The sequence below is a fragment of the Sphaerodactylus townsendi genome, linkage group LG03 (assembly GCF_021028975.2).
Source record: "Sphaerodactylus townsendi isolate TG3544 linkage group LG03, MPM_Stown_v2.3, whole genome shotgun sequence".
In the NCBI taxonomy this organism is placed as follows: Eukaryota; Metazoa; Chordata; class Lepidosauria; order Squamata; family Sphaerodactylidae; genus Sphaerodactylus; species Sphaerodactylus townsendi.
In genome coordinates this window covers 84,552,368-84,577,539 of record NC_059427.1, presented here as the reverse complement: position 1 = coordinate 84,577,539, position 25,172 = coordinate 84,552,368, and the positions used below count along the sequence as shown (strand labels likewise).

At 41.8% G+C, this 25,172-nt stretch overlaps 2 protein-coding genes across 3 annotated transcripts; one reads left to right on the top strand and one right to left on the bottom strand.

Annotated features, from left to right (window-relative positions):
• Positions 1–1,582: 1,582 nt before the first annotated feature.
• On the bottom strand, positions 1,583–3,342 carry HNRNPA0 (heterogeneous nuclear ribonucleoprotein A0). The gene has a single exon (XM_048490004.1). The coding sequence runs from the start codon at positions 3,005–3,007 to the stop codon at positions 2,090–2,092; it is 918 nt and encodes a 305-aa protein (XP_048345961.1). The 5' UTR covers positions 3,008–3,342; the 3' UTR covers positions 1,583–2,089.
• Positions 3,343–3,502: 160 nt separating this feature from the next.
• LOC125429157 (neuropeptide Y receptor type 6-like) lies at positions 3,503–25,004 on the top strand. 2 transcript variants are annotated; one of them, XM_048490003.1, is made up of 3 exons: positions 3,503–3,553; positions 22,156–22,264; positions 23,482–25,004. In XM_048490003.1, exon 3 carries the CDS (start codon positions 23,519–23,521, stop codon positions 24,749–24,751), a length of 1,233 nt encoding a protein of 410 aa, XP_048345960.1. In that variant the 5' UTR covers positions 3,503–3,553; positions 22,156–22,264; positions 23,482–23,518; the 3' UTR covers positions 24,752–25,004. The 2 variants fall into 2 exon arrangements, with proteins under 2 accessions (XP_048345960.1, XP_048345959.1); XM_048490002.1 differs by lacking the exon at positions 3,503–3,553 and adding an exon at positions 18,565–18,687.
• The last annotated feature ends 168 nt before the right edge of the window (positions 25,005–25,172 follow it).

The following is a 25,172-nucleotide window of genomic DNA, read 5'->3' as shown; positions in this document are numbered from 1 at the left end:
TACAGATGCTGCAAGAATTTCCAACACAGTATGTCTTTTGCTGAACAGATTATAGAGGCCTACTTTCACATTATGCTTTTCTTACACGTAAACTGTGCAAACAGCATGAAATCTGCACAAACTGCCATATTACGAACTAGTACTTTGCTATGAGCATGTTGCAAAACTGCAGCTAAATCAACATCGTTTAATGCTTTTCCTAGAGCGTAAGATACTATGAAGCAGACTTGTAATTGATATTTCCATTTCAAGTGAAGCTAAATTTGAGAACTGTGGCTGATCCACGTGCTCACTTTCAAAAATCAAAAAACCATAATACAAAAATCAAAATTATTTCTAAAATTAGTTAATCTCTTAATTTACAGCTGCAAACAGCTATATGAGTAGCCACTAGAACATGTGATGTAGAATATTTATGTGTTTAACTGTGCAAGTTGTCAGACTTGCTAGTTACTAATCCAAAGTTACCTTACAGTACATTTTTGCAAATAAGTCAAATATGCTTTGTCATAAATACTATAAAAAAGTTTGAACCAGAAATTTAACCATAGCAGAGGCCCTGTAAAATGCAGCAATATTTTGTTGAAGAAGTCTCAATACTTAAAGACCATTAACATTTTAGCCATTTCATACATACTCACTGAAGCATGTGAAGAATTGAATTCTTTATTTGCAATATCCATAACTATTCTATATTTCTAATCAGGAAGGCAGTTTCTGTCTAGAACATTGGTAATAGAACAACAAACTTCAATTCTACTGTGTGAAAGGGCTACAAATACATCAAGCAGGCTACAGAGATTTCTTTTTACAACTGGCACCTAAGTTGCTGGCTCATTTATCAATCACCTAACACAAAGTTGGAAGATTGGGCAGTTTAACTATGTACTCAAAATGCTTATTTTGCTGGGAATTAGAAACTTCTATCTGTTGAATCAAGTTCCACAAATTCTTTGACAAAATGTAGGTTTGACCTTTGCCATATATAAAGACCTAATAGACTACAGATTTGAAAGCGATTTTTTCATGTTGCTGGATGGTTACAATAGTCTACTCTTCTGCCAGCAGATGGCACTGTACAGGATTCTTTAATAAGGACAGTTTAGATAGTGAAGTCACTTCAACCAGATGCTATGCAAACAAAGTGTTTAATAGAAGGGAAGAAACTCTGGATCCTTTACAGGCAAGCCAATAAATAACACAGTGTGAAACTGAGCACTCTGAAGTTTTGAACACTTATATGAAAAAGCACATGCTTTAAATGTGTTAGAACTACATATACTGATAGAAAACTCCTTGCACAAAAAGCAGACCAACTATGTCAGCAAGGCAAATGGCCCACTTACAAAATGGTGGATGTACAATAAAGTATTTAAACAGTTCATCCACCAAGGGGCATGTCAAAATTCAGCCTATAACTCTGAAGTAACAATCCAATAATAGCAGGGCAGCAAAAATGTAATTGAAGCCTTTGCTAGAAATGAAGCATTTTACTCTAAACACGTGGAGAAGTTTGAGCAGACTCAAAGAGCCTTTGCTTTAACTGTATGGAATGAACTCTAGGAAAAAAAGACATGTAAAGGTCAATGAACACAATGATTTATTTAAAAAATAAAAATGTAAAAACGATTCCCCCCTTACAGCCATGGGATCAGAGTAGATTTTGTAGCAAAAAATGTGTAGGTATCCAAGTCCTTACAAAGTTAATTCCCCTTTCCCCTCCCAAGTTTTTACTCCGGAATCTGCACAACATTCCCTCCCAGCCCCAAACAAACCAAAATTAAAACAATCTTGTTCCTAGTATAAAAAACGACCAATGTCCAAGCAATAAAAAAATAGAGTCCATCAATGACTAACACAAAACCGCTGTGTGAGGCCCAGTCCATCTTCGGAAAGAAAGAAGAGTCCCGGGCAGCAGAGTAACCCCAGCAGGGGCATGGGAGAGCTGCTCCACCTCATGGCAGCTTTTCATATGGAGGTGCCCGCAGGCGAAGAGTAGGGGAGTAGGAATCCGGCCCGGTACAAACGGAGAGCGTACTCCATGCAGACAAAACTGACATTCCCCACAGCGGGCATGGGAAATCCCCGCTTAGAAGGGGCCTCCTCCGTAGCCTCCCCCGCCATAGCCGCCTCTGTAAGGTCCACTGTTACTACGGCCCCCCCAGCTGCCGCCCCCTCCGCCTCCGCTCTTCATAGGGCCATAGGACGACTGGTGCTGGCTGTAGCTGCCGAATCCGCCGTACCCGTTGCCATAATCGCTGCCGCCGCCGCCGCCGCCGCCTCCATAGGAGCCTCCTCCGCCGTAGGACCCGTAGCCGCCTCCACCGTAGCCTCCGTAACTGTTATAGCCGCCGCCGCCGCCTTTAGAGAGCCCGTTGTGGTCTCGGTTGCCGCCGCCGCCGCCCCTTCCTCGGCCCCTGCCGCCCCAGCCCGACCGGGAAGCCCCGCCGCCGCCGCCGCCGCCTCCCTGGATGTCTTCCCTGGGCACGGCCTTCTTGACCTCCACGCGGTGGCCCTGGATGGGGTGGAACTTGACCACAGCGGCCTTGTCGGCGGCGTCGTGGCTCTGGAAGTAGACGAAGCCGAAGCCGCGCTTCTTGCCGCTCTGCTTGTTGGAGATGATCTCGGCCTTCTCCACGGGGCCGAACTGGCTGAAGTGCTCCACCAGGTCGTTCTCGTCCAAGTCCCCCTTGAGGCCCCCGACGAAGAGCTTCTTCACTTTGGCGTGCGCCCCCGGCCGGGCCGAGTCCTCGCGGGAGACGGCTCGTTTTAGCTCCACCGCGTTGCCGTCCACGGCGTGCGGGGAGGCGGCCATGGCGGCATCGGCCTCCTCCACGACCGAGTAAGTGACGAACCCGAAGCAGCGGGAGCGCTTCGTCTGCGGGTTTAGCACCACCACGCAGTCGGTCAGGGTGCCGTAGGCCGAGAAGTGCTCCCGCAGCCCGGCCTCCGTCGTCTGCACGTTCAGGCCGCCGATGAACAGCTTACACAGCTGGGAGTTCTCCATGCCGGAGCCGCGGCCGCCACACTCCTCCGCGCCTCCTCTCTGCGGCCGCCGGCAGGGGGCAGCTGCGGCCTAGTAAAGGCGGCGGCTACACAGCAAGCGATCGTCACAGGCGGGAGGGCGGCCGCGGAGACCGGACCTACTTTAACCGGCAGAGAACGGGGGAAGGGGGTGGGGAAGAGGAAACGCACACGCACAAAATGGCGGCGCCTACTCCTCCTCAGGCGCGCTCACAGCCGGTTAGTGGTGCCCACACACAAAGGAAACGCTAGACGGCCCGCCTACCATGGCATTGCAGAACACGCCCCTAGTCTAAGACCTGAAGCGACTCTACAGCTACTTTTGCGTCAAACACTGTTTTGAGTGACAGCTCGGAAAGCCAATCGCTTTTCTTCCGGCCGCAACCGGAGTGTTTTAAAAAGTATACACGGGAAGGACGTTTGAAACACCCAATCCGGTTCACCTTAACGGAGTTGCGCAACAAAGAGGCGGGCACCTATTAGGGCTGACAGGGAGCCGGAAAAAGGCGACAGTTATGCCACTACGTTGGTGCGTAAAAACATAGGCCAATGAGAGTTCTCTTTTGCCGACGCGCGGGCTTTCTCGTCCGCGGGAGGGGGGTAGATAGCAGGTTTAGGGGTGGTACCAAAGTTCGTTTGAAAAGTTGAACGAGCGTGACCGTTACGAGTTTTTTGCGGCCGTTGCCGGGTTCTCATTCGAACTTGTTGGTAACCAAGTTAGAACTGGAACGAGCAAGCAAGCAGAAAACAAAACAAACAACATTCCTGGGAGGCTCCGTGAAGCCGATTCCCTCTGCTATATGTGGGGAAAGAATTTGAGTGCCCATCCGAAAAGCCCTGGCCCTTCCCCATGTCTCAAGCACTATGCGCCTCATTATTACTCGGGACTGTTGTGTCGCTTCGTTTAAAAGAACAAATCGATGTGGTTTTTTTCACTAACAACACAATACGCGGATCGTTGCTGAGAAAGGGAGAAGCTTGGTTATAGCCATAATTAAATTGCATTCAATTATTCCAAAGTTCTATCATTACAGATAACAAAAGCTACCCGCTGGTGACTTTTTGACTAGATGCCTTATATACCTGGCCTTTTGCGATTATTTTGAGTTTGTTGACATAGCACAGATCTGTCTTCGCTTTGCGGGGGGCGGGGCATCAAGTTGCCGCCAATTTATGGTAACTATAGAGTTTTCAAGGCAAGAGACAGTATGTAGTTGCCTTCCTTTGCATAGCAATCCTGTTACTACTTATTGGTCTCGCATCCAAATACTGACCAAGGGTTGATCCTGCTTAACGGTAGTCTCTGAGATCTAACAAGATTAGGCTAGGTTGGACTATCCGTATTTGGGCATGGCGTTTGGTAATGATTGTTTTGTAAAAACGTTTTTCAAGTAAAGAAAAAGTGTTTTAAAAACATTAAAACGGATGCAAAATAATGCTTGATTTGGGGGGGGGGGGGGTTACCACCAAGTTATGGCAATTCATGGGATTTTCAAAGCAAGAGACATACAGAGATGGTTTACTATTGCCTGCCTCCACTCATGACCCTTGTATTCCTTGGATTCCCTGATATTCCTCCACTCATGACCCTGGTATTTCTTGGATGTCTCCATCCAAATAGTTACAAGGGGCTAAATCTGTATAGCTTCTAAGATCTGATCAGATCAGGCTAGATCAGGGCTGCTATATTTTACCCCACCATTTTAATCTTTATTTTCTTAGATGAATTTTAGGAAAGAGGCATGGAATTAAGTTTTATTATATTTTGCAGTATAAAAGAATAACATTAAAAATTAGATGCAAGGTTAACTAGGAATATTACAGGCTTGAAGGAGTATTATTGGTAACATCTGTGAAATCTTCTGAATACGGCTGTTATTATTTTCTAATAGACAACTTTACCCTGATCTGCCAATACTTCTATTTGTTAATTGGGGCAATTTACACACAAGGAAGATTTTTGTGCAACCTCCCTCCACCCAGACTTGTAGAAAAATCTGAACTGGAGGATCATTGTCTGCCCTCGTGCACACCACATGTCTTCCCTGACCAGGCAGCATCCATCCTCCTCACCACATACAGCTGACATTGAAGGACTGAGAGCCGCCATTTGAGCTGGAGAGGGGAGGTTGAGATGGTGCTATGGAGTGCAGGGTGAAATGGAGCCTCCTGTTATGGGTACTTGCTTGTTAAAACTGCTGGTAAGCACAGGTGTCCTACTGAAGTTTTCCAGACTAAGCTGTAGGTACAGCACTGAGAAGCCATTGCTGCTGCAGCCCCTTTGATCTGGCCAGAATGCTTTTTCCTGGCCAGCCCCCATTATTTCTTTGGGGGCAATGGGGAAAGATATATACATGAACTTGTCGTCCTGTGCCTCCACAAACATTACAGAAGCTTATCTTGGGCTCAACAGGTGAACTCAGCAAGCCATATTGCCCTGAGAGCTCCAGGGATTCAACATTTGCAATATTTAGGAACTGAGGGGAGAAGCTTACTCTCTTCCCATTTGACACCCCCCCCCCAAAAAAAAAATGCCAAGGCTGGCTTGTGCTAGGTTGGAGAGAAAGTGATGAAATTGTCCTCAGATGATGTAGAGGAGTAAAATAATTATCTTTTCAATTTCCTGTGCCCTTTTAAGGGCTATGCTGCTCAACAAGGACAAATATCAGAACACCTGCTCTCCTTTGATCTTATTCCCTCTTCTAGGTAGCCGAGAAGTCATTCTTACTTGGGTTTTCTGCCAATCATTCAAGGAAGTATGAGGACAGTCACAGCTATCTTTGAACAGAGATGAAGGGCGTTTCAAAAATCTAAGATTCATCTGCGTACCTTTATTAATTTGTTTCTTTGATTTGGCCCATCTTTCTGTAATATGGTCTGAAGGCAGTTCATTAATCCCCAGGGACATATTCTACCCAGTCTAGCATCAGACAACTTGGTTTATCCCCTAAGACTTGGAGTCATCAGAGTGCAAGGAAAATTTGGTGCAGATGTTCTTTCTTGTGAAAATGAAATAATTGAGAAGCTCATATGAAATCATCAGGGGACTCTTGTACAGCTTCTGCCCCCACAGTGAGAGAAGAACAGCAGCAAGTAGATTGTGAATTACTGATTTGAATGGATTTCAAAAGGTTTAACTCTGGGATTGCATTGTAAAATATGCTTCTTTGGAACAGAGCAAGTTCCTGACTTTGCATCCCAGAAGGCAGGACTGCAAACAGCCAGCTGAGGCAAGTATTAGGTGTCTTCCCTAGTCTCACCTGGGTACCCTTCTCTTACTGTCAGCACATACACACAGCTTATATACCCTGCCAGGATTTCTTCACCCACTCAGTGTTCTATTGAAAGGCAATTAAGTCCACTCCCAGATCTAGAGTCTTCCCCATTCTTTGTTATAATTGCCATTTTAGTTAAATGTTTCCTGATCTCATTGCCTCTTGGTGGTGGCTGTTTTAAGAATGATGGGAGGAGGGGCTGTACTGCAGGACATTTAAAAATAGCATTTCATCCAGGAAATGGCGATGATGTCACCAACCTGGTCACAACCACTACCTAATAGGTTTATAACATTTCCCCATCTACACTAGGTATGCTAGTATTGGAATTCTAGTCAAAATGCAAAATATCTGAAACCCGCTCTGAAAAAATAGGAAAGACTATAGAGAAAACATTGTACTGTTTGCAGCATTGTCATTCAGATTCTCCTTAGTAATCATACAAACAAATGGTGAAAATTCCAGGCAAAACAGCTTGTGTCAAATCAACCAAAATCTAGCCCCTTCACTATCCAGTTTCAAGGTTCAATCCCCTCCCTACAAACAGACATTTTCAGCAATTTCAGTGCTATTCTAGGAGTAAAGGGAAGTTATAGAAGAAGGAAATGCATGTGAATTTGGAAAACAAAAAGGTAAGTACTGAGGCAGCAGGTAACATAAATGAAATATAACTGATAGGCACAGGGCAATAGCCCTGCCCCCGAGGCAAAAGCCGGTTACCAATAACCATCCAAAAGCTTCTTCAGTGTTCAGAGATTTATTGTTTTCTTTCAATTTTGTGCAGAAGAGGGAACTCTCCTTTGTCAAGCAGGGCAGAGAGGAGGTTCAAAGGGACTGTTGTTTGCGTAACATAATTTATACACCTGTAGAAACATACCTCCCTCTTACTCTGTCCATTGGCTAGATTTGGAATACGTATATATTACCATTTGAATTGCCCATCTGGTCACTTTGACATGGTGGCCATATCAACCACTAACTTCTTATATTTTAGTGAGAGGCCATTCCTAAATTCCAAAACGTGTTCACTAGACTGAACTAAAAAGTGCAGAAATCTCCACCCCCCTTCTCCCAAGCAAGGCCTCAACTAATGAATGTACAGCTCTTTGTTTAACTAACAGCAACTTACTGATCCTTTTTTGAATTACCTCTAATATACTTTATGTGATTAAATATATGGCTTCAAACATTATAAACTGTATGTTCATATCATAACTAGAGTGATATTTCTCACCTGTGTGTCTTTTTAAATTCTGTTACATTCAGCTTGATCAAGAGTTCAGTTGAGCTTAAAGGTTTGTACAGTATTTGGGGTCAATCTGATTGGTACTAATCAAAAGTATTACACTGATTTTAGGAAGTATTTAAGTCAGAAAGCAGCATTCGGAACCTTCCTGAAATGTAAGAAGGGTGCTGAGGTGCTAAGAGGATTTTTTTCCAAGGATTTTTATTTATTTTATTTATTTCCAAGGATTTTTAAAAAGTTATCAAGATAAATAAAAAAGATATGAAGCATCAAATGTGCTTACCAAAGCAAGTGTAGTTTTAAAAATGCCTGACTACAATGCAGAAAATTGACTCTCTGTGCATTCACAATCATCGGTTCAGTATGCTCAGATCCTGGTTGTATAAGCTAGTTGTTTGGAAATCCTAGGTGATAGATGGGACTTCCTATTTTATATCCTGCAAAGCTATAACGTTTTGGCTGAACTGCTGGTTCTGGCTGGCATATTTAATAATTTCTTTATAAGGAAATTTTCAAAGTGCACTGCTGTTTAGTTTTTCTCATTAACTTGACCAGATTCATTACTGATGCCTTGGAAGTCTCTCCCTATCTGATCTGTAAAGTTTGCAAACATTATTGTGATTCTTTTGGTGTCTGATCCTAAGTACATCAAACAACATCCCGCTGACTGTGATGGAATTCGCTTCTCAATAAATCTGCTTAGGGTTGCTTCAATCTCCCTTTCCAAAATATAATTTCATGTTAAATGTTATTGAGGAACCACATGGTGGCAGAGTAGCATAAAAGATCAATGTACATTCATGTAGACAATTCATAACTTTACCTACTAGAAGTCACAGGCTTTCTGTTTTCTCTTGATCCTACACATAATGTCCAAAAGAGGTTCTAACAGTGTTTCCTGTCATTTTGACTAAGACTGGCAACTGGATTCTCTGTACAGCAGCAACTCTTATCTAGGGCTGCTCCATCAGCATCACTGCTTATTCCAAACATTCATTACAACATCGCACACCTATATTCCATGTGAGAAGACCATCATTAAATGGACTAAGGGCAGAGTCATCTGTAAGATGCAGTTAGACTTCGATTGCTCTTTTAGGGTGGCTGAGTGCAATTTTAATTTCTTGCCTTATCCCCAAAAACACTCTAGAGAAGCTGTGAAGGTTGAGACTACTCTAAAGATACAAACATCTGTAATTTGAATGCTTGAACAATACAGTGAATTGCATCCAGAGAGATCTGAACACACAAGTTGAGGCGAGGGGCATTCTAGTTAATTTCGCTTTCCTGCAGCTGCCATTCAATTCCCCTCATGCTGTTCCTGGGTGTCCCCTGTCTCCCAGGAACAGCATTTCAGAAGTGGGTATTTGGGGCTGCAGCATGAGGAACTATATGGGGGGAGTTGTGTTTCACAGGAAGAAATTCCACCACTCATGATAAATTTCAACAAGATCCAAGTCACTATCCCCACCACAGAAGGGTGATCCTCAGGAAATAGGTGTTCATAATATAAATCAAGTGACTAGTTTGCCTCACTAATTTTAATGATCAGGATTGGATTAACTCTGCATATTTTGGTTTGTACCGTTGGTCATATTTTGGGGGGGTTAATGCTGTCTTTCTTCAGTCTTCACATGCATTTTTCCTGCTTCCCTTGCACACTCTTACTTAGCACAAAAATGACTTGATACTAGCAACTAATCTAGCACAAAAATGACTTGATACTAGCGACACAACTTTTCACCTGCCTTCCTCTTTGGATTATTGTTTTGTCACCATATTCAAAACAATAAGCAAAATAGAGCCTCTCCCTTTGAAAACAAACTAGCAGTTCATCTGTAGCTACTGTTTGTTCCTTCGGAGAAAGCACTGAAGCACTATACAGGCAACCTGTGTATTTAACAACAGGACAGATAGCAGGGTGGGGAAGCAGCGGTTGTTACTTCAGTTCCCCATACAATGATCCCAATCTTAGTTGAGGCCCCCTAAAGCTGCCATTTACACTAAAATAAAAACGTGTTGCAGTTAAGATCAAAAATCTCCCAGTGTCGCTTACCGGTAGCTTTCTCCTAAGAAAACCTCACTAACGGGATAAAAAGCCAAGAATGTATGGGAGTGTGGATTGCTTAAAATTTAACAACTATTTTTAAAATACGCTTGAGGTTGAACTTGATGGAGCACTCTGAAACTTAAAGACGCAACCTATCTGTGATGGATCCCAAGGATTCTAACACTAGGCTGTTGCTAGATATTCCACCTAAAAGGCTGTTGCAAGAACAAATTTGGCAAATAACCAATCCTCACTATTTTACGGAGGCTTTGAGGATGTGTCTGTACACTGCTGAAAATTAGTCAACATCATTCAGCTCAAAAGTCTAATAAAGTGGTTGTGCTGAAAAATGGCCATATTAAAAAAATGGTGCAAAATGAAGCTCAAACTTACATAGGCCAAAACTCAGTGCTGGGTGACCATCAATTATTTAATTTTGCAGGCATGAATTAACAGGCCATTGGATAAGGAGAGATGAGAATAGGTTTCAGCTGACAAAATAAATCTCTACAAAGCCTCTGAATGTACCATAGATACATTTTATATTTTGAACCTAGAGAGTAAAGTGATTGAGAAGAAGTAGAAGATTACTGGATTAGCTCCTCTCACTCCACTATAATTTCTAAACAGACATTATGATGTTGAAAGCAAGTCCATGAACTGCAGATCTGGTTTAAATTAAACATGGATTGGGTGTTCAGATACTAATCTATGCAAGAGGGTAAAGCGAAACATCAGAAGTATGATGATGAAGAAGTTGCGTACATCCTGAGACGCGAGGTCACATTTGCTCTGCTGCCATCCTATTGTAGGCATGTCTGGTGTCTAACACTTAGCATCGATTCCGCTTTGCCGGGCTTTATCTGCAATATGTGCTTAATCTTTTCATCAGATTGGAGCGATTATAAAATTAACTCTCCAATAAAGCTGTGACCGTGCCTTCTATTCAACCATCAATCTGTGTTTACCTAGTGCTGAAGGCTGCTTGGAGGTAGGTTTTTACTTGGCAATTTAAAAGTTGCACGAATATTCAAGTACTGCAAACACAGTTCTGCTATTCATTAACCATTACTGCAAACATGGTTGGTATAGAGAAAAAATATTGTTATTTTAGTGTTATTTTTAGCTGGTAAAATTATACTGACATCGATATGTTTATAACTGGTCTATCTATAATTGTTAGGAGTTGCATTCAAGTGCAATCACTTCTTTAAACCACCATATCATCCCTATGTTACCATCTAATGTTGCTGATTGGTCTTTATGGATGAATGAAGTCTTTTATTTGCCTTTTACTGTTATTTCTAATGCGTCTTCAGATGCTGTTTTCACTCAGAGGATTAAATAATGAGATTACGAACTAAAGTTGGGGACCTGTAAGGTGTCTCGATGGGCAGCATTATAAACAATTAGGAAATTTCCCCCATAATACAGTAGTATGCATTACACTGTTATATTTGGAGGAAAAGTACTGTTTAAAAGGGCAGGCATTTTCCAACCCTCATTTCATTCATACATCCACTTCGGGATGCCATAAGGTGTGAGGGGCTGCACACAACTTGTGCTGCTTAACAAATTGTAGGGCGGGGTATGTGTGTGTGTGTGTTTTTCTCCAGTCCTGGTCCTTCAAATCCAATTGATAGACTCCTGATCATGAACTTCAGTATGAGAACAATCTAAGGGACTGTGAGGAATCACAGAACGAGTGAATTGGTCATTCTGGCCAATAGGAAATATCTCAGTGGAGTGATGTTCTGAGTAAGCAACTCTTTGACTCCCCCAACCCAGAGTTACATATGGTAGCATCAGATGAGCCCCCGGGCAAGACTCACATGCTCTGGCCCCAAGTGAAATTCCTGCATGATGCCCACAGCTACTGCCAGCAGATAGTCCTCCCTCCATTGGGGAAGAGGAGAGATCCTTTTCCTGGGCTGTTTTTGCTTACAAGTTTTGCTTGAGTCATAGGGAGAAGAGCAAGGGATGGACAGTTTGGAAATTTCTTATGGTATATATATATTCCTTATTGTATGCATAAGATGTAGGATTGACATAGAAGGAGAGGCAAGGAGGACATATGATAGTGAAAAATGTTAACACCTCTGGACAGTCCAGAACAGTCAGATTTTCAGTTAGACTGGTGCCTGTCTCTTTCACAGTGGGTAGAAGGAAGACTTTGAACAGTTATTTCCTTTATAGTGCTGGAATGTGAGAAGCAGTACATATGTAAAATTTCAACAACAGCAGTATTTTACATCACTCCAATGCTGTGATGGGAAAATTTGTTGGTATTTGCAAGTGTCTGTCACAATTCAGACATGAAAGGGGTAACTGTGTGCATGCTAATTAGCTACTGAGGTCAGAGTTTTATGGCCAGTCCATTGATTAAGCTACTGGTTAGCTAACCCCAGCATTGCCTATGTGAGACAAGTCACGTAGTCAGAAGTTATAAAGTATGTTTCTTTGTACTACATGAGGTAAAAACTTTTTGTCTTGCTAGGTAGGCACCATGTGGGAGCACACGGTGCTAAGCTATGTAACCAACTGGTTCAGGTGGGTTTTCCGGGCTGTGTGGTCGTGGGCTGGTGGATCTTGGTCCTAATGTTTTGCTTGCATCTGTGGCTGGCATCTTCAGAGGTGTATCACAGAGGGAAGTCTGTGTGTAACTTCCCTCTGTGATACACCTCTGAAGATGCCAGCCACAGATGCAGGCAAAACATTAGGAACAAGATCCACCAGACCACGGCCACACAGCCCAGAAAACCCACTACAACCAGTTGAATCCAGCCGTGAAAGCCTTCGACAATATGTAACCAAGTTAATTTTTGGATAGGAAGCTGTTCTTTATTTTTCTTCCATGTAAACCTCCCTAATAGAAAGTACCGGTAAACTCTTTTCTAAAAACCAGCAACTGTCCATGGTCTCATTTGTGCTACTCTGCTAAATATATTAAGGTAAAAGTCCAACAAAATTCTACTAACTTTATTGTCTCTCCACATGTTCTGTTCTGTAATAAAGTTTTTATATGTAAATTGCAGTCACAGAACCGAGATGTTCACCAAAACATGGAACAGGAATGGGCAAATCTAAGTAAAAACCTTTACAGCTTGGTACTCCTTAATATTGCAGTCACCCAGTAGTGGGAGACACTGCTTGAAGATTTGACTAATGGATGTTTAACCTGTATAGCTTGGAACTTATTTATATGTTTAAGCTATAGTAGAATGTTTTGACTTAGAAGAACATAAGAAGATTCCCAGGCAGATGATTCTGGGAAGCCCAAAAGGAGGGTATGAAGGCAACAATTCATCCCAGTTGCTTCGGCTTCTGCAGTTGGTATTCAAAGGTATACTGCCCATGAACCTGGAGGTTCTATTTAGGTTTCAGTTCTAAGAAGTGTGGTTTTCCCAATATCTTGTCCTGAGCTTTGACTATTAGTAAAACTACTACTAAACATGCAGAGTTGCTTGTTTCTTCTTCCTAGTTTAAAAGATGGGCTTTTGTATGTCAAAGGAACTTCAGTTGTAAACAGGCTTCAACCTGATCTTAAATTTCGTGGCATTTTTTTTCTTGGAACTTTGAAAACAGCAGATTTGTGGCCTACAGGAGTTTCTTGAGAGCCCTAGCCATTCACACCGATTTAAGCTTACAGTGAAAGCATGCCCTTTATCTTCAAGGATATTCTGTGGCTGATCTAAAAGTCACTATTACACAAAAGAACTTCAAAAGGAGAATCTAATGGGTAAGTGCAGAAATAACTGGTTCAGTGCTATCATTCTTCACATTCCCCGCCCCCTGCTTTTTGAATAAAGATTTGGGATTATGTTTATTCATAATATTTTTACTTTCCCCTTTTATATTCTGCTTTTATCCCCAATGGGGATCTAAAGCAGCTTACAACATTCTCCCCATTTTTATTATGACTCAATTAGCATTTTATTTGCATCACTAACCCTGTGTAGATACCAATATTAACTAGTTATGCAGAGGCTGCAAGACAGAGATGTTCCACCAGGCTTTTGGTTGAGGCCATTCACTAGTCCAAAAGTTCATCTTGCCAGCCTTCTAATTTCTACCTAATTGTCATCCTGCTCATTTGTGCATTCCCTTCCCTGGATTTTAGAATCAGAGCAAACTAGGAGGGGGGCTAAAATAAATAGTTAGGCTTGGGGTTTCGGATTAGTATTAGATGGCCATTTTATGTATTTTAGATCCAGATTTTTGGGGAATCATTTATATTTTATCAATTTTAATGTTTTATTTCTTATGTAAGCTGCCCTGAGCCTAGGTTTGGCTGGGAAGGGCTAGGTATGAGTATAAATAAGCAAGCAAATAAATAAATAAATAAATTGCAAATGTTAATTATCCATTTTGTGAAGAAATACTTTCTTTTTTCTGACCTGAATCTATTGCACCTCAGCTGCTATGGATGCCTCTGAGTTCTAGTTTGGGGGGGGAGGGGGGGCAGAAAAATAACAGTGCGATCCTAGGCAGGTCTTTTCTGAATCCTACTCAGATTTATTCAAAGGAACTTACACCAGGAAGGTGTTGTTTGTTAGGATTGCCCTGGAAGTTTTCTGTCTCCCCACCGTGCCCATTTTTGTTTTCTAATTAGAAAAGCAACATAGTCTTTTAGCTTTTTTTAGTTGGAAAGGCATTCAACCTTTCTAGTCATTTTTTCCCCTCCCCCTTTACCTTTCTATAAATTTTCCAGATATCTTTTTAAAGCAATAGCAACAAGAACTGTGCAGAGTTTTTCAAATAAGAACATTTTTGTTGGAATGATTGAAGGAACACCATCACCTTCAGTGCCTGCCCCATCAGTGGCCAGCAGGGGCCTGACTGGGAGACAGCCAGTTGAGTTGCAGAGCTACGAGGAGATGCTAGTCCTCTCTTACACTGCTAACGTCTGGGAGCAAGCCAAATCTCCCAACTGAGGTGGCTTGGCTGCAGAAGTAATTTCAGTGGTTGTCTTTTGTATGTTTAATATGCATCATTAGTATCTGTGAGTTTCAAGTTTTTATTGTAATGTTGAAAACTGATGGTAGAAAGTGCCGTGAAGTCATAGCTGACTTATGGCTGCCCCGTAGGATTTTCAAGGCAAGAAACATTCAGGTTTGCCATTGCCTGCCTCTGCATGGGCAGAGAGAGTTCTGAGTGAACTGTGACTGGCCGAAAGTCAGCCAGCAGGCTTCATGTGGAGGAGTAGGGAATCAAATTCAGTTCTCCAGATTAGATTTCTCCCCTCTTAACCACTTCATGATCCTGGCTTTCATTCAGAACTAATGTACTATCAGTGGCAAAGTAATTGAGTTATGACCAGGAAGTTGCTAGCCAAAAATCTTGTTCTGGCCATGAGCTTTCTAGGCAACCTTAGTGTGGCATAGGCCAAAGGGCCCCATCAACATCAGTTATGGATGTATTCAAAATAACGTTTTTAAACTTTAACTTTATTTTAGATTTAACTTTATTTTAGATTATCCTGCTCTACCCCAGCCAAGCCTGGTTCAGGGTAGCGAATAACACAATAACAATAATACAATGCAATATAAAACTGAAGCCATGGGGCAGCATGACATCTGAACTTTAAAACATCAGGAATATGGAAGCACAGCGCACAAGAACTGTTGGTCTTAGAAATTCAGAGTCACTCTGTTCCCATACTCTTGATCAAAGCACATCACTAATTAAAGGCATTCTTTATATGGGAAACATCACAGAGCCCAGAAGCTGCATAGATACCTGGATTTGTTAGCATTTTGGCAAGTGTCTGCCACACAGTTCAGACATAAAAGAGTTAAATGTTCATGCTAATTAGTTAGTGAGGTCAGAGTGTTTGTACCAGTCTATTGACTAGCTATTGGGGAGCTAACCTAATGTTTTGTTAAGATAACAGTAGGAGCAGCATATAGCAGTCGTAGTGATCATTGCAGTCGTTAATGTGAGATTAGAGTAAGCTAGCTCACAGTTAGCATAGATAGAAAGGAGTTTCTTGTTTTTCCTCCTAAAGTAACTTTTTTCTCCCTTTATACCAAGTAAAGTTTTTTCTTATAACAGCAACTGACTCTGCATTCTCTTTTGCAACTCTGCTAATTTACATCAGGATTACTGTCCACTTTGAATCTCTTGCAATCCCTCTCACCTTCTTGGATCTAAGTATATTAGTTTGGAAAAATAAATAATCAAAACTATTTAGGTTTCCTTTACAACGACAGTTTCTGGAACTTTATAGTCAAGTCAGGAAGGACCATTTGCTCAGCCCACAGAGGCCATGAACGTATTGATGTCAATCTGAGTACCTACCCAGGTGCATTTTTCATACATAAAACAAGCACTTGTCGATAGGACAAACACTTATCATAGACCAGAATACTCCAGTAGGGCATGGCTCCAGAACTGAACCAATCTGGATCCAGCCCAAAGTTCACCAATAACACTCAGTCTCTAAAACTCTAGACCAGGGGTCCCCAAACTTTTTAAACAGGGGGCCAGTTCACGCATGGCCAGAGCCCAGCCGGGGGCCGGACCAAGTGCTGCCCGTGGGGGGGGCGCCATCCATCCGCCCTCGACCCGCCCCTGGCCGAGCCCCCCACCCCCGCAGTTCCCTTCCAATCCGGCCCTGAAGCTCCGCCGCCTTTCTCTCTCCCCCCTTTGCCACATTGGTACGGTTCCCTCCGGCCGCTTGGAATGAGCAGCGAGTCGCCCGCGCTTGAGGCTGTTTGTAAACCTGCGGGTCGGGGTGCCAAGCTCCAGGGGCCGCCTGGAGTTTGGCACCCCGACCCGCAGGTTTACAAACAGCCTCAAGCGCGGGCAACTCGCTGCTCATTCCAAGCGGCCAGAGGGGACCATACCAATGCGGCAAGGGGGAGAGGAGGAGAAAGGCAGCTCTGCGGCCGGAGGGGACCATACCAATGCGGCAAGGGGGGGAGGAGGAGAAAGGCAGCTCTGCGGCCGGAGGGGACCATACCAATGCGGCAAGGGGGGGAGGAGGAGAAAGGCAGCTCTTAATGCTGTTTGTAAACCTGGGGGAAAGGAGATAGAGAAGGGGGAGATCCGCTTCTGCCCAGCGGGCCGGATAAATGTCTTCCGGGGGCCTGATTTGGCCCCCGGGCTGTAGTTTGGGGACCCCTGCTCTAGACCAATGGCAAAAGAGATCACAACATCAGACCAATAGCAGCTCTTCCCATGGATGCCAAGGTAAATTCAGGTGCATAAGAGAGGCTCCTTAAGAGAATCACCACAAACACCTTGACACGGGACCTATCTACTTAAAGATAGACAGAGAGTGATTTTTCTTCCCCTGTTTAGCTTTCCTTTCCCTATGTAACCATTCACATCCCCTTTTATGTTCCCCTTCTTTTTTCTTTCCAATTTCTCATTGCAAACTGGTTCATCTTACTACAGTCTTGTTCTTCTCATTGCATCCTGGTTAGGAAATTCCTTCCAGTTATCCTAAACTCCATCCTTGTCCATATCCCTATACTTTCAAGTCCCGTTTCAGGCAGCCCATCACCTATTCTCATGGGGTTCGTTTCTTATAGAGTACCCAAGTGGCAACAACGTAATTAGGATCTAACAGTAACTTTATTTGGGAACATATCTTAAAATTATACAACTACACAATAGGATTGATAAAATTGGTTATTTTATTTGCTTCCAACCATTTCTATTTCTATTGTTTTGTTTTTTGTTTGTACCTTGTTAGGACAATAACGTTACTTTCTGGTTACTTCTCTTATTGCTCAGGGCAGGAGTCACCAGTGTGGTGCCCATGAGTGCAATGAACCTGCCACCCCTTTTCTGGTGCTTGCAAAATGAGTTCTTAAAATGAGTTTAGGAAGTAGGCAGGGACAGGTAGGACTTTCATCCAGCAAGGCTTTTCATTGACTACTGGAGATTTGATTGGTCATGCAGATTTTTAAAAAATGATGTTTTGGCAGCAGCTGCCACCACAGTACAAGGATGTGCACTGTGTGACTGAAGTTAAGTTGCGGCAACCATTTTGTGGCTGGCTCCACCTCCTGTGGCAACCACTTTGTTGCTGAGCCCTCCTTGCTGTTCCAAAATTTCAAATGTGCCCACAGGCTCAGAAAGGTTGGGGACCCCTAGCTGAGAGAACTGCTGTTTTAAAAAACAGGAATAGTGTATACAAGCAGCAAATTCAATTAGCTTCAGATGCTGTGTGTGGATTGTGTATGTATAGAGTGCACTCTGACATGTGTAGCCCTGCTGGAGGACTGACCTGGATTACATTAAGCAAGCTTCTGCTTCTCAGCCTAAAAACATTTGATCACCATTACAATATGGGAATAATAATAACGACATACATTACAAAGTTGACATAAGGATTACCAGAATAAGATATGTGGTGTGCTTTAGTCCTGAGAGAGTGCTATATATGTTAACTATTATTATAAGAACTATCTCTTGAATCTTATCTGTGATTCTAGAAGTTCCCCCAAATACTAGATATACACCACATTGCTTAGAAGCCAGTCACAACACTCCTGTTGATCTGATTGGGTTGTCGTGAAACAGTAAGGTAGAAAAATAAATATAGTTTTAATTTTGCCATCAGTAACACTGCAAAAAAAAAAGACTAACAATGTCTACTATATTTTGATACACCACATTCTACTCTGAAGTGATAAACATCAGCAAATATGCACAGCTCTGAAATCCAGCATGGATTTTTTAAAATGTAAACAAGTGTGCTATAAAACAGATAACTGCAAATCAGGTTGGAAGATAACACTTGGGAAAAAAAAGTCATGGAAAACATCATCCCCATGACTACTGGTCTCTCCTCCCAGTTGCCTCCTCATTGGTTTTCCTCTCCCCTCCGACTCCAGAGCTCACTTTATTTCTCCATTTCTCAGCTGTGGCTCTTCAGTGTGGTGGCTTCAGTTCCCAGAGGGAAATGTCAGTCAATCAGTTTGCTAGTTTATATCTGGTTTTAGTAAGAGAGATTATATACTTCTGATTTCTTTGGACACAAAATACAAGTCTCTTGATTCTGCCACAATTTAGCATGAAAAGGAAAAGAAGACCATTCAAAACAAGGGAGTGGAAATATTATTTGAAATTTCCAGAAGGTAAGATGTTGGAGAATTCATAGTAAGATTATCGTTTGTTTTCCTTTACTTGCCATATGGGTAACTGCTGGGATCCAATTCCCTCCTTATGAGCAAGTGGAAAGTGCTTTCACATGTGCAAAAGGGAAAGGACATTTCATTTCAGTGGCAGAGCCTTGCATCTCGTAGTGTGCCACTGTAGAAAACTTTAACTTTGAGGGGCTATGATGGGGTGCTGTTGGAAAGGGGAGCGGAAAACCTCTGTGTGCAAACACAACATTGTGTACTATTTTGGATCCCAGCAACTGCAGAATCATATGAATGTATATGACAAAGTATCACCTTCTCCAGATTATTTAGGAAACAAGTAAAACAGGATAGAAATAGAAAATTTATTTTCCGAATCTGATGTTCCTATGAAGACTTCTTTTATCTGTGGTCTTATTAAGGATTCTTCGGCATCTCCCTGAATGAAAGCTGTAGGTTGAATCAATTTGTGGTGCAGTTGTAATTAAAGATTTTTTTTCTTTGAGTGGCTGTGTATGACAGATAAACATTTATGCATGTATTATTTGTAAGGGAAGGAATTTGTCATGCAGTATGACAAATGTAAATTTTGTAAATAAACACAATTACCAAATACATTAAGTCTGAACTTTGAATAATATTATTTATACTAGAATGCAGATGGTTCTTGTTGCACAGTACAATTGTATAGATATAGGAGAAAGAAGGTGGGTGGGAGAAATGGGGTCATTGACCTTTGAAAAATGAGATTCCAAGAAGACTTTTGCTATCCCCACATTTTTTTAGCCCCCTTGGACAATCCTAGAACACTTTTGCATTTTATTTTATTCCAATCGTATCTTTAGCACTTGGAATAGTTTTGCAGATTTTTTACAATATCAATTAATTTTGTTGAGTTCTGTGGAGCCAGGATTTCATAACTGCAGACTCCAAAAGAACCTTGCCGATGCTCCATTCCAATGCTAAAATGTTTTGTATTGCAACTGTTGGACACAGGAAATCCTACAGAGACTCTGTCTGTTTAGAATGTATTTTCCCTCATCTTTCAAAGTACAAGAAATAAAGGGAACAAATCATGTAGCAGGAAAAACAGTGGACAGAGATATTTTTTTTAAATCCTGGCTAAGAGAAAAAAACTGGAAATAATAACCTCTGCTTCAGTGCCAGCAAAATGACTGAAACGGAGAGACCTTGCCTACATAATTTCTACCGGAATTAACAATTATAATGAAAGAAAACAAAGTGTTCAAATCTTTAACATATGTTTTGGACTGATTTGTTTAATAAAGACATGTCCCAAGCAGCTGCATTTATTACAGGTGGATATATTCTGGATTGCGGCCTCTCTGTTTTATCCTTACCTTTAATTATAGCCACCACTATTTTATTCAACGATAGATAGCTATGAACACACAAACACATGAAGCTGCCATATACTTAATCATTAGTCCATCAAAACCATTAGTCCATCAAAATCAGCATTGTCTACTCAGACTGGCCATGGTTGTCCAGGGTCTCAGGCAAAGTTCTTTCACATCACCTACTACTTGGTCCTTTGAACTGGAGATGCCAGGAGGGATTGAACTTGGGAACTTCTGCATGCAAGCTGATGCTGTACCACTGAGCCACCACCGTCTCCTCATATGGATATATAGAGTTGTTAAAATGGCCAACTCTTGTAGAAACCCTCACCAAAGCCACTGTCTGTCTGCACATCTGAACTGATTTACTTAATTCATATTTGCAAGTTACCTGATGCAGAACACTGAGAATTGGTTACTTTTAATCCAAGGTAATAACAGTATAAAATAGTAAATGGGCTTAGATGCAAAGTGAATAAGAATGCTTCAATTCTTGGAAGGTATTTTTCTCTCTCCCTTCCGTTGTCATCCACCTACACATGCACACATACTCATAACCAAAAAAATCTCCCAAAGTTTAAGGAATTCACTAGAGTGTTTGGGGTGAGGTGAAAACTGCAGCAAACACATCTCTGTGAATGCACCCAAGTATCTTCCACTTGTCAGGGGTGAAGGAATTGGATATAAGCCATTAATATTTTTATAATATAAAAGAATCCAAATTATGAAAATTTCCCCAGTATGAGGAATCTTGGATTTGGAGCAGAGTGTGGAAGAGTGCTTAACCTTTTCTGTATCCTTCAGTCTAAGTTGCCCTCCACAGATTTTCCTCTTGTGCACTTCTGAAGTCGCATTTCCATAGGAAAAGCAAATACCAGGTTTTTATTACGAGCCTACGTGTATAAAGTGTATTCCTTAGCAATAGTGTATGGAGAAATTACTACTAGCTGATCTAAAGCTTTATTTCCATTAAATTTCAAGATAAGTTTGCACAGTAAAATAGTAAAAAAGTACCTTATCTTAGAAGTGATACAGAAATGGAAAGGAAACATTGTAGCTAAAACTACATGTGTGGCCAGAGGAAATCCCTGTCTGCGTTGCTCAGAAGACTAAGGACCATTCACCCCTGTATGTTCACCATCCATTGACGGTAACATTATCAAGTGCTCACTTGCATGTTTCAACAAGCCATTTAAAATATTCATATTACCCAATGTTACTTTTTAGTGGAATTTATTGGCATCTTCAGCTGCAACATATTTAGTTGAACAATTTAAGTTACCCGGACTAGCAAACTCAGCCTAGCCTGTAGAATGGCCCATAACCTTGATATGGGTGACCTGCAATGTGTGATTACTCACAGGTGGCTACTAATTGAGGCTAGGATTTCCTCCTTGGGCCTTTCCTGGGACTCCTTGCTCATGCTTACTGCCACTGAGATCTATCATCAATTAAAAAATAAATTAATTCATCATGAATATCAATATCTTTTGAACAAAGAACAGAGTTCTTGTTAACCTCTATACTTTGGGATTATTCCCCAGAAGTTATGTGCTGCTAATTATGTGGACAATCATAAACTCAGATGGACATTCACAAGAGCAAGATGTAATTCTTTTCCATCACCATTACTTCAAGGTCGGTTTTCAAACATCCCTCGGTATGATTGGCATTGTTCTTTCTGCCCCTCTTATACCGACTCCCTTGAATACATCTTGCTCTTTTGCCTCAAATGTGACAGCTTTAGGCCTGATTTTTCTGCCTTAACCTTGGTTGGATTCTTGACTCTTTCTACTTATGCAAAAGTGATTTCTTTTGCTTAATAACCCTGAGGTTGAGATAACTAAAGCTGTAGCCAAATTTTTATTGTGTGTTCTGGATTAGGTCACCCTGGCTCTTGTTTATACTATTTACACTGCTTACTTTTGGATTTACCTTTTTTTTTCATTCTCATGTTGTAAATGCCTAATAAAGGTCACGGAAACTTCAAGCTACTAATAAAGTGGAACGTGCTGCTCAAAAGCTTATGCCTGCATGGGAAAAACATGGATAGAAATGATTGTCCAAGTAATTTGCTTTGTTTTCTGTTATATTTTTACAGCGTGTTTCCAAATCTTGGCTTTGCCTTGGAAGTGAAGAATACTTAATGATAGAGGTGAAGAATGACTGATCCAGGCATGTGTTTCAGTGTCACTTCTTAATGGACTATGGTGAGATGTTTTTCAGATATTTAAGGGGGCAGGAGGGGAGCAAACAACCTTCAGCAACGCATTCTCTTGCTGATGGCTATGACCATGCTGGTCTTCTATTTGCCATTGTATTCCTGGGAAGGTATTTGCACCTGATTCCTTGTTTTGCATATTGTTCTCATAATATGGCTGCCGTTTGTGAGGATTGACATTCTAGAGGGAAAAAACCTATGACTCTGGAATATATCCCTAAGCATATGTTTTAGGAAGAAAATTCTATTGAATTCATTGAGACTTTTGAGCAAACTTGTTTGAAAACTAGGGCCGTTTCTGCACCGACGCTGCTCTTCACGCCGCCAAGAGTGCTGGCGGCGAAGCGTATTCGCCGACGCATAGCGTCGCGAAAGCAGGCTGGGCGGAGGTTACCGCAGGAGAGGTGTGGCTCGCGACGCCTCTTCGCCCTCCTCCGTTTTCTACTCACGATGTCCTCGTCGCTAAGCCTGCTGGCTATCGCTTCGCCCATGCGCTGCCCCTCCGACCCTGGAGGTCGGAGGACAGTGTATGTAAACAACGCCAACAGGTGACGATGAGGACATCGCGGAGTAAAACGGAAGGAGAGGCGACGCGTTTTTCCGGGCGGGCGCTGGGTTCGCGACCGCTGGAAGATCTTTCCTCTAACAACAACCTTTAAAGGGTTGTTGTTTAGAGGCGACCCTGATGCTCGGGGAGGGAAGCGCATTCAGGTGCGCTGCTGCTGCGTTGCAGCAGCGGCGCTTCGTAACGGGCGGCCTGGGGCGGCGTTTTTACGCCCCAGGATGCCGTTTATGGGCCGTGCGGAAACGGCTAGGTGTTTGAATCTCAGATCAGCTGTTCAGCACACAGGTCGGGGCTGTCACACACAAACAGCATTCCCTGTAATTCTTCCTTCAGTGTCAAAGGCCATCCTATACATGATACAAGTGGCCAGGTGTTCACGCTCACATGAAGCTCTGTGCCTTGAAGCTCTACAGAGAAGCTTTGTATTTGGGATGACTGATGTGTCTTTTTTTTAAGATTTATGGTTTAAGCATAATTTTATAACTTTTGGAAAATCTTTAGTTAGCAACTTGTGTTTCTCTGAACCAGTTGTTCTAGAAGTATCAAATTCCTGGAGAATTTTAAAAAAAGCATAATTCCAAAAACATAATAATAAAATTGTTGCATAAATGAACTTCCCTTTCCCTCCCTTGTATTTTCAGAATTCTTCCACGATCAGATTGCTCCAAGAAGCAGCTCATGAAGAAAAAAAAATTAAGTACACTTGTTGAGTTACTCCAAGAAAATAATAAAATCAAAGGAGGTTTAAAAAAAAAACTGGCTTTCAATCTACAGTTATGTCTGTGGTTTCAAAGTTGTTTCATGAGTGGTGAAACACAGCCCAGCATGAATCTGTCTATGGCAAACAGCAGTAAATTACAGTTTCAGCACTTTGAATCCTGTCCATCATCTTTTCCTGCAGTCTTCTTGCTCATCACAGCTTACGCTATAGTGGTATTAGTGGGGTTTTTTGGCAACCTGTGCCTGATTATTATCATCAGAAAACAAAAGGAGAGCCAAAACGTTACCAACATTTTGATTGCCAATCTCTCCTTGTCTGATATCTTCATTTGCATCATATGCATTCCTTTCACCGCTTCATACACTCTGATGGACTATTGGGTTTTTGGAGACGCAATGTGTAAAATAACTAGCTTTGTTGAAAGTATGTCTGTCACTGCCTCCATATTCTCACTTATACTAATTGCTGTTGAGAGGTACCAGCTGATAGTGAACCCGCGTGGCTGGAAGCCCAACATTTCCCATGCATACTGGGGAATTGTCTTCATTTGGGGGTTCTCTATGATAATATCAGTTCCCTTTTTTGTGTTCATTCAAGTTAGTGATGAACCCTTTAAAAACCTTTCTTCCCACACTGATGCCTATATCAACATGGTTGTCTGCATTGAAGTGTGGCCATCTGTTGAAGAGCGACGGGTGTTTACCACAGCCATGTTGCTTTTCCAATACTTCTTCCCACTGGGGTTCATTTTTGCCTGTTACATCAAGATATACATGTGCCTTCAAAAGAGGCATGCTAAAGTTGATCACATAAGGGAGAATGAGAGCAGGCTAAATGAAAGCAAAAGGATTAATATTATGCTCTTTTCTATTGTTGTGACCTTTGCAGCATGCTGGTTACCTCTGAACATATTTAACATTCTGTTTGACTGGCATCATGAGGCACTAATGAACTGCCACCATAATGTGGTCTTTACCTTGTGCCACTTGGTAGCCATGATAGCAACATGCATCAATCCAGTGTTTTATGGGTTTCTAAACAAGAATTTTCAAAAGGATTTGGTTCTTCTGCTTCACAAGTTTAAATGCTTTGCATCTGTAGAGTTATATGAGAACATTGCCCTTTCAACTCTGAACACTGATGTGTCCAAGGGATCCCTAAAATTGAACAACGTGCCTGCAAATATCTGAAACAGGCAATTTCCCAACAGTTACTTATCTGTCTAGAACAGTGGTTCCAAACCTTTATTAATTTGCATTCTCCCTGGAAACTTGTTTCCCTAAAATTGTATCCCCATATAAGCAAACCCATTACATTATTTTTGTGTACCCCAAATGCTCTGGCTGAAAACATTTGTGTTCTTTGTATTGTACTGGCTTTAGTTGTGTTGCTTGGAACCTGAACTATCTTGCAAATAAGTAAAATAAAAATAATTATTAATAATTATTTAGCCCAGCAATTTAAGTTTCTGAAAATCTTATGTACTCTGCCTTGAGCTTCGTGGAAGAGAGGCAGGATGAGAAATGTAACCCAAAGATTACTGCTTCTCCTGGTCTGCCAATACTTTTACCTCTGATAAAGTTATACTAGTAGTTAGCATCTTTAAACAAT

Excerpts from the sequence above, each read along its gene's own strand:
- LOC125429157 (XM_048490003.1), top strand. The coding sequence starts at position 23,519 with ATGAAGAAAAAAAAATTAAGTACACTTGTTGAGTTACTCCAAGAAAAT.
- HNRNPA0 (XM_048490004.1), bottom strand. The coding sequence starts at position 3,007 with ATGGAGAACTCCCAGCTGTGTAAGCTGTTCATCGGCGGCCTGAACGTG.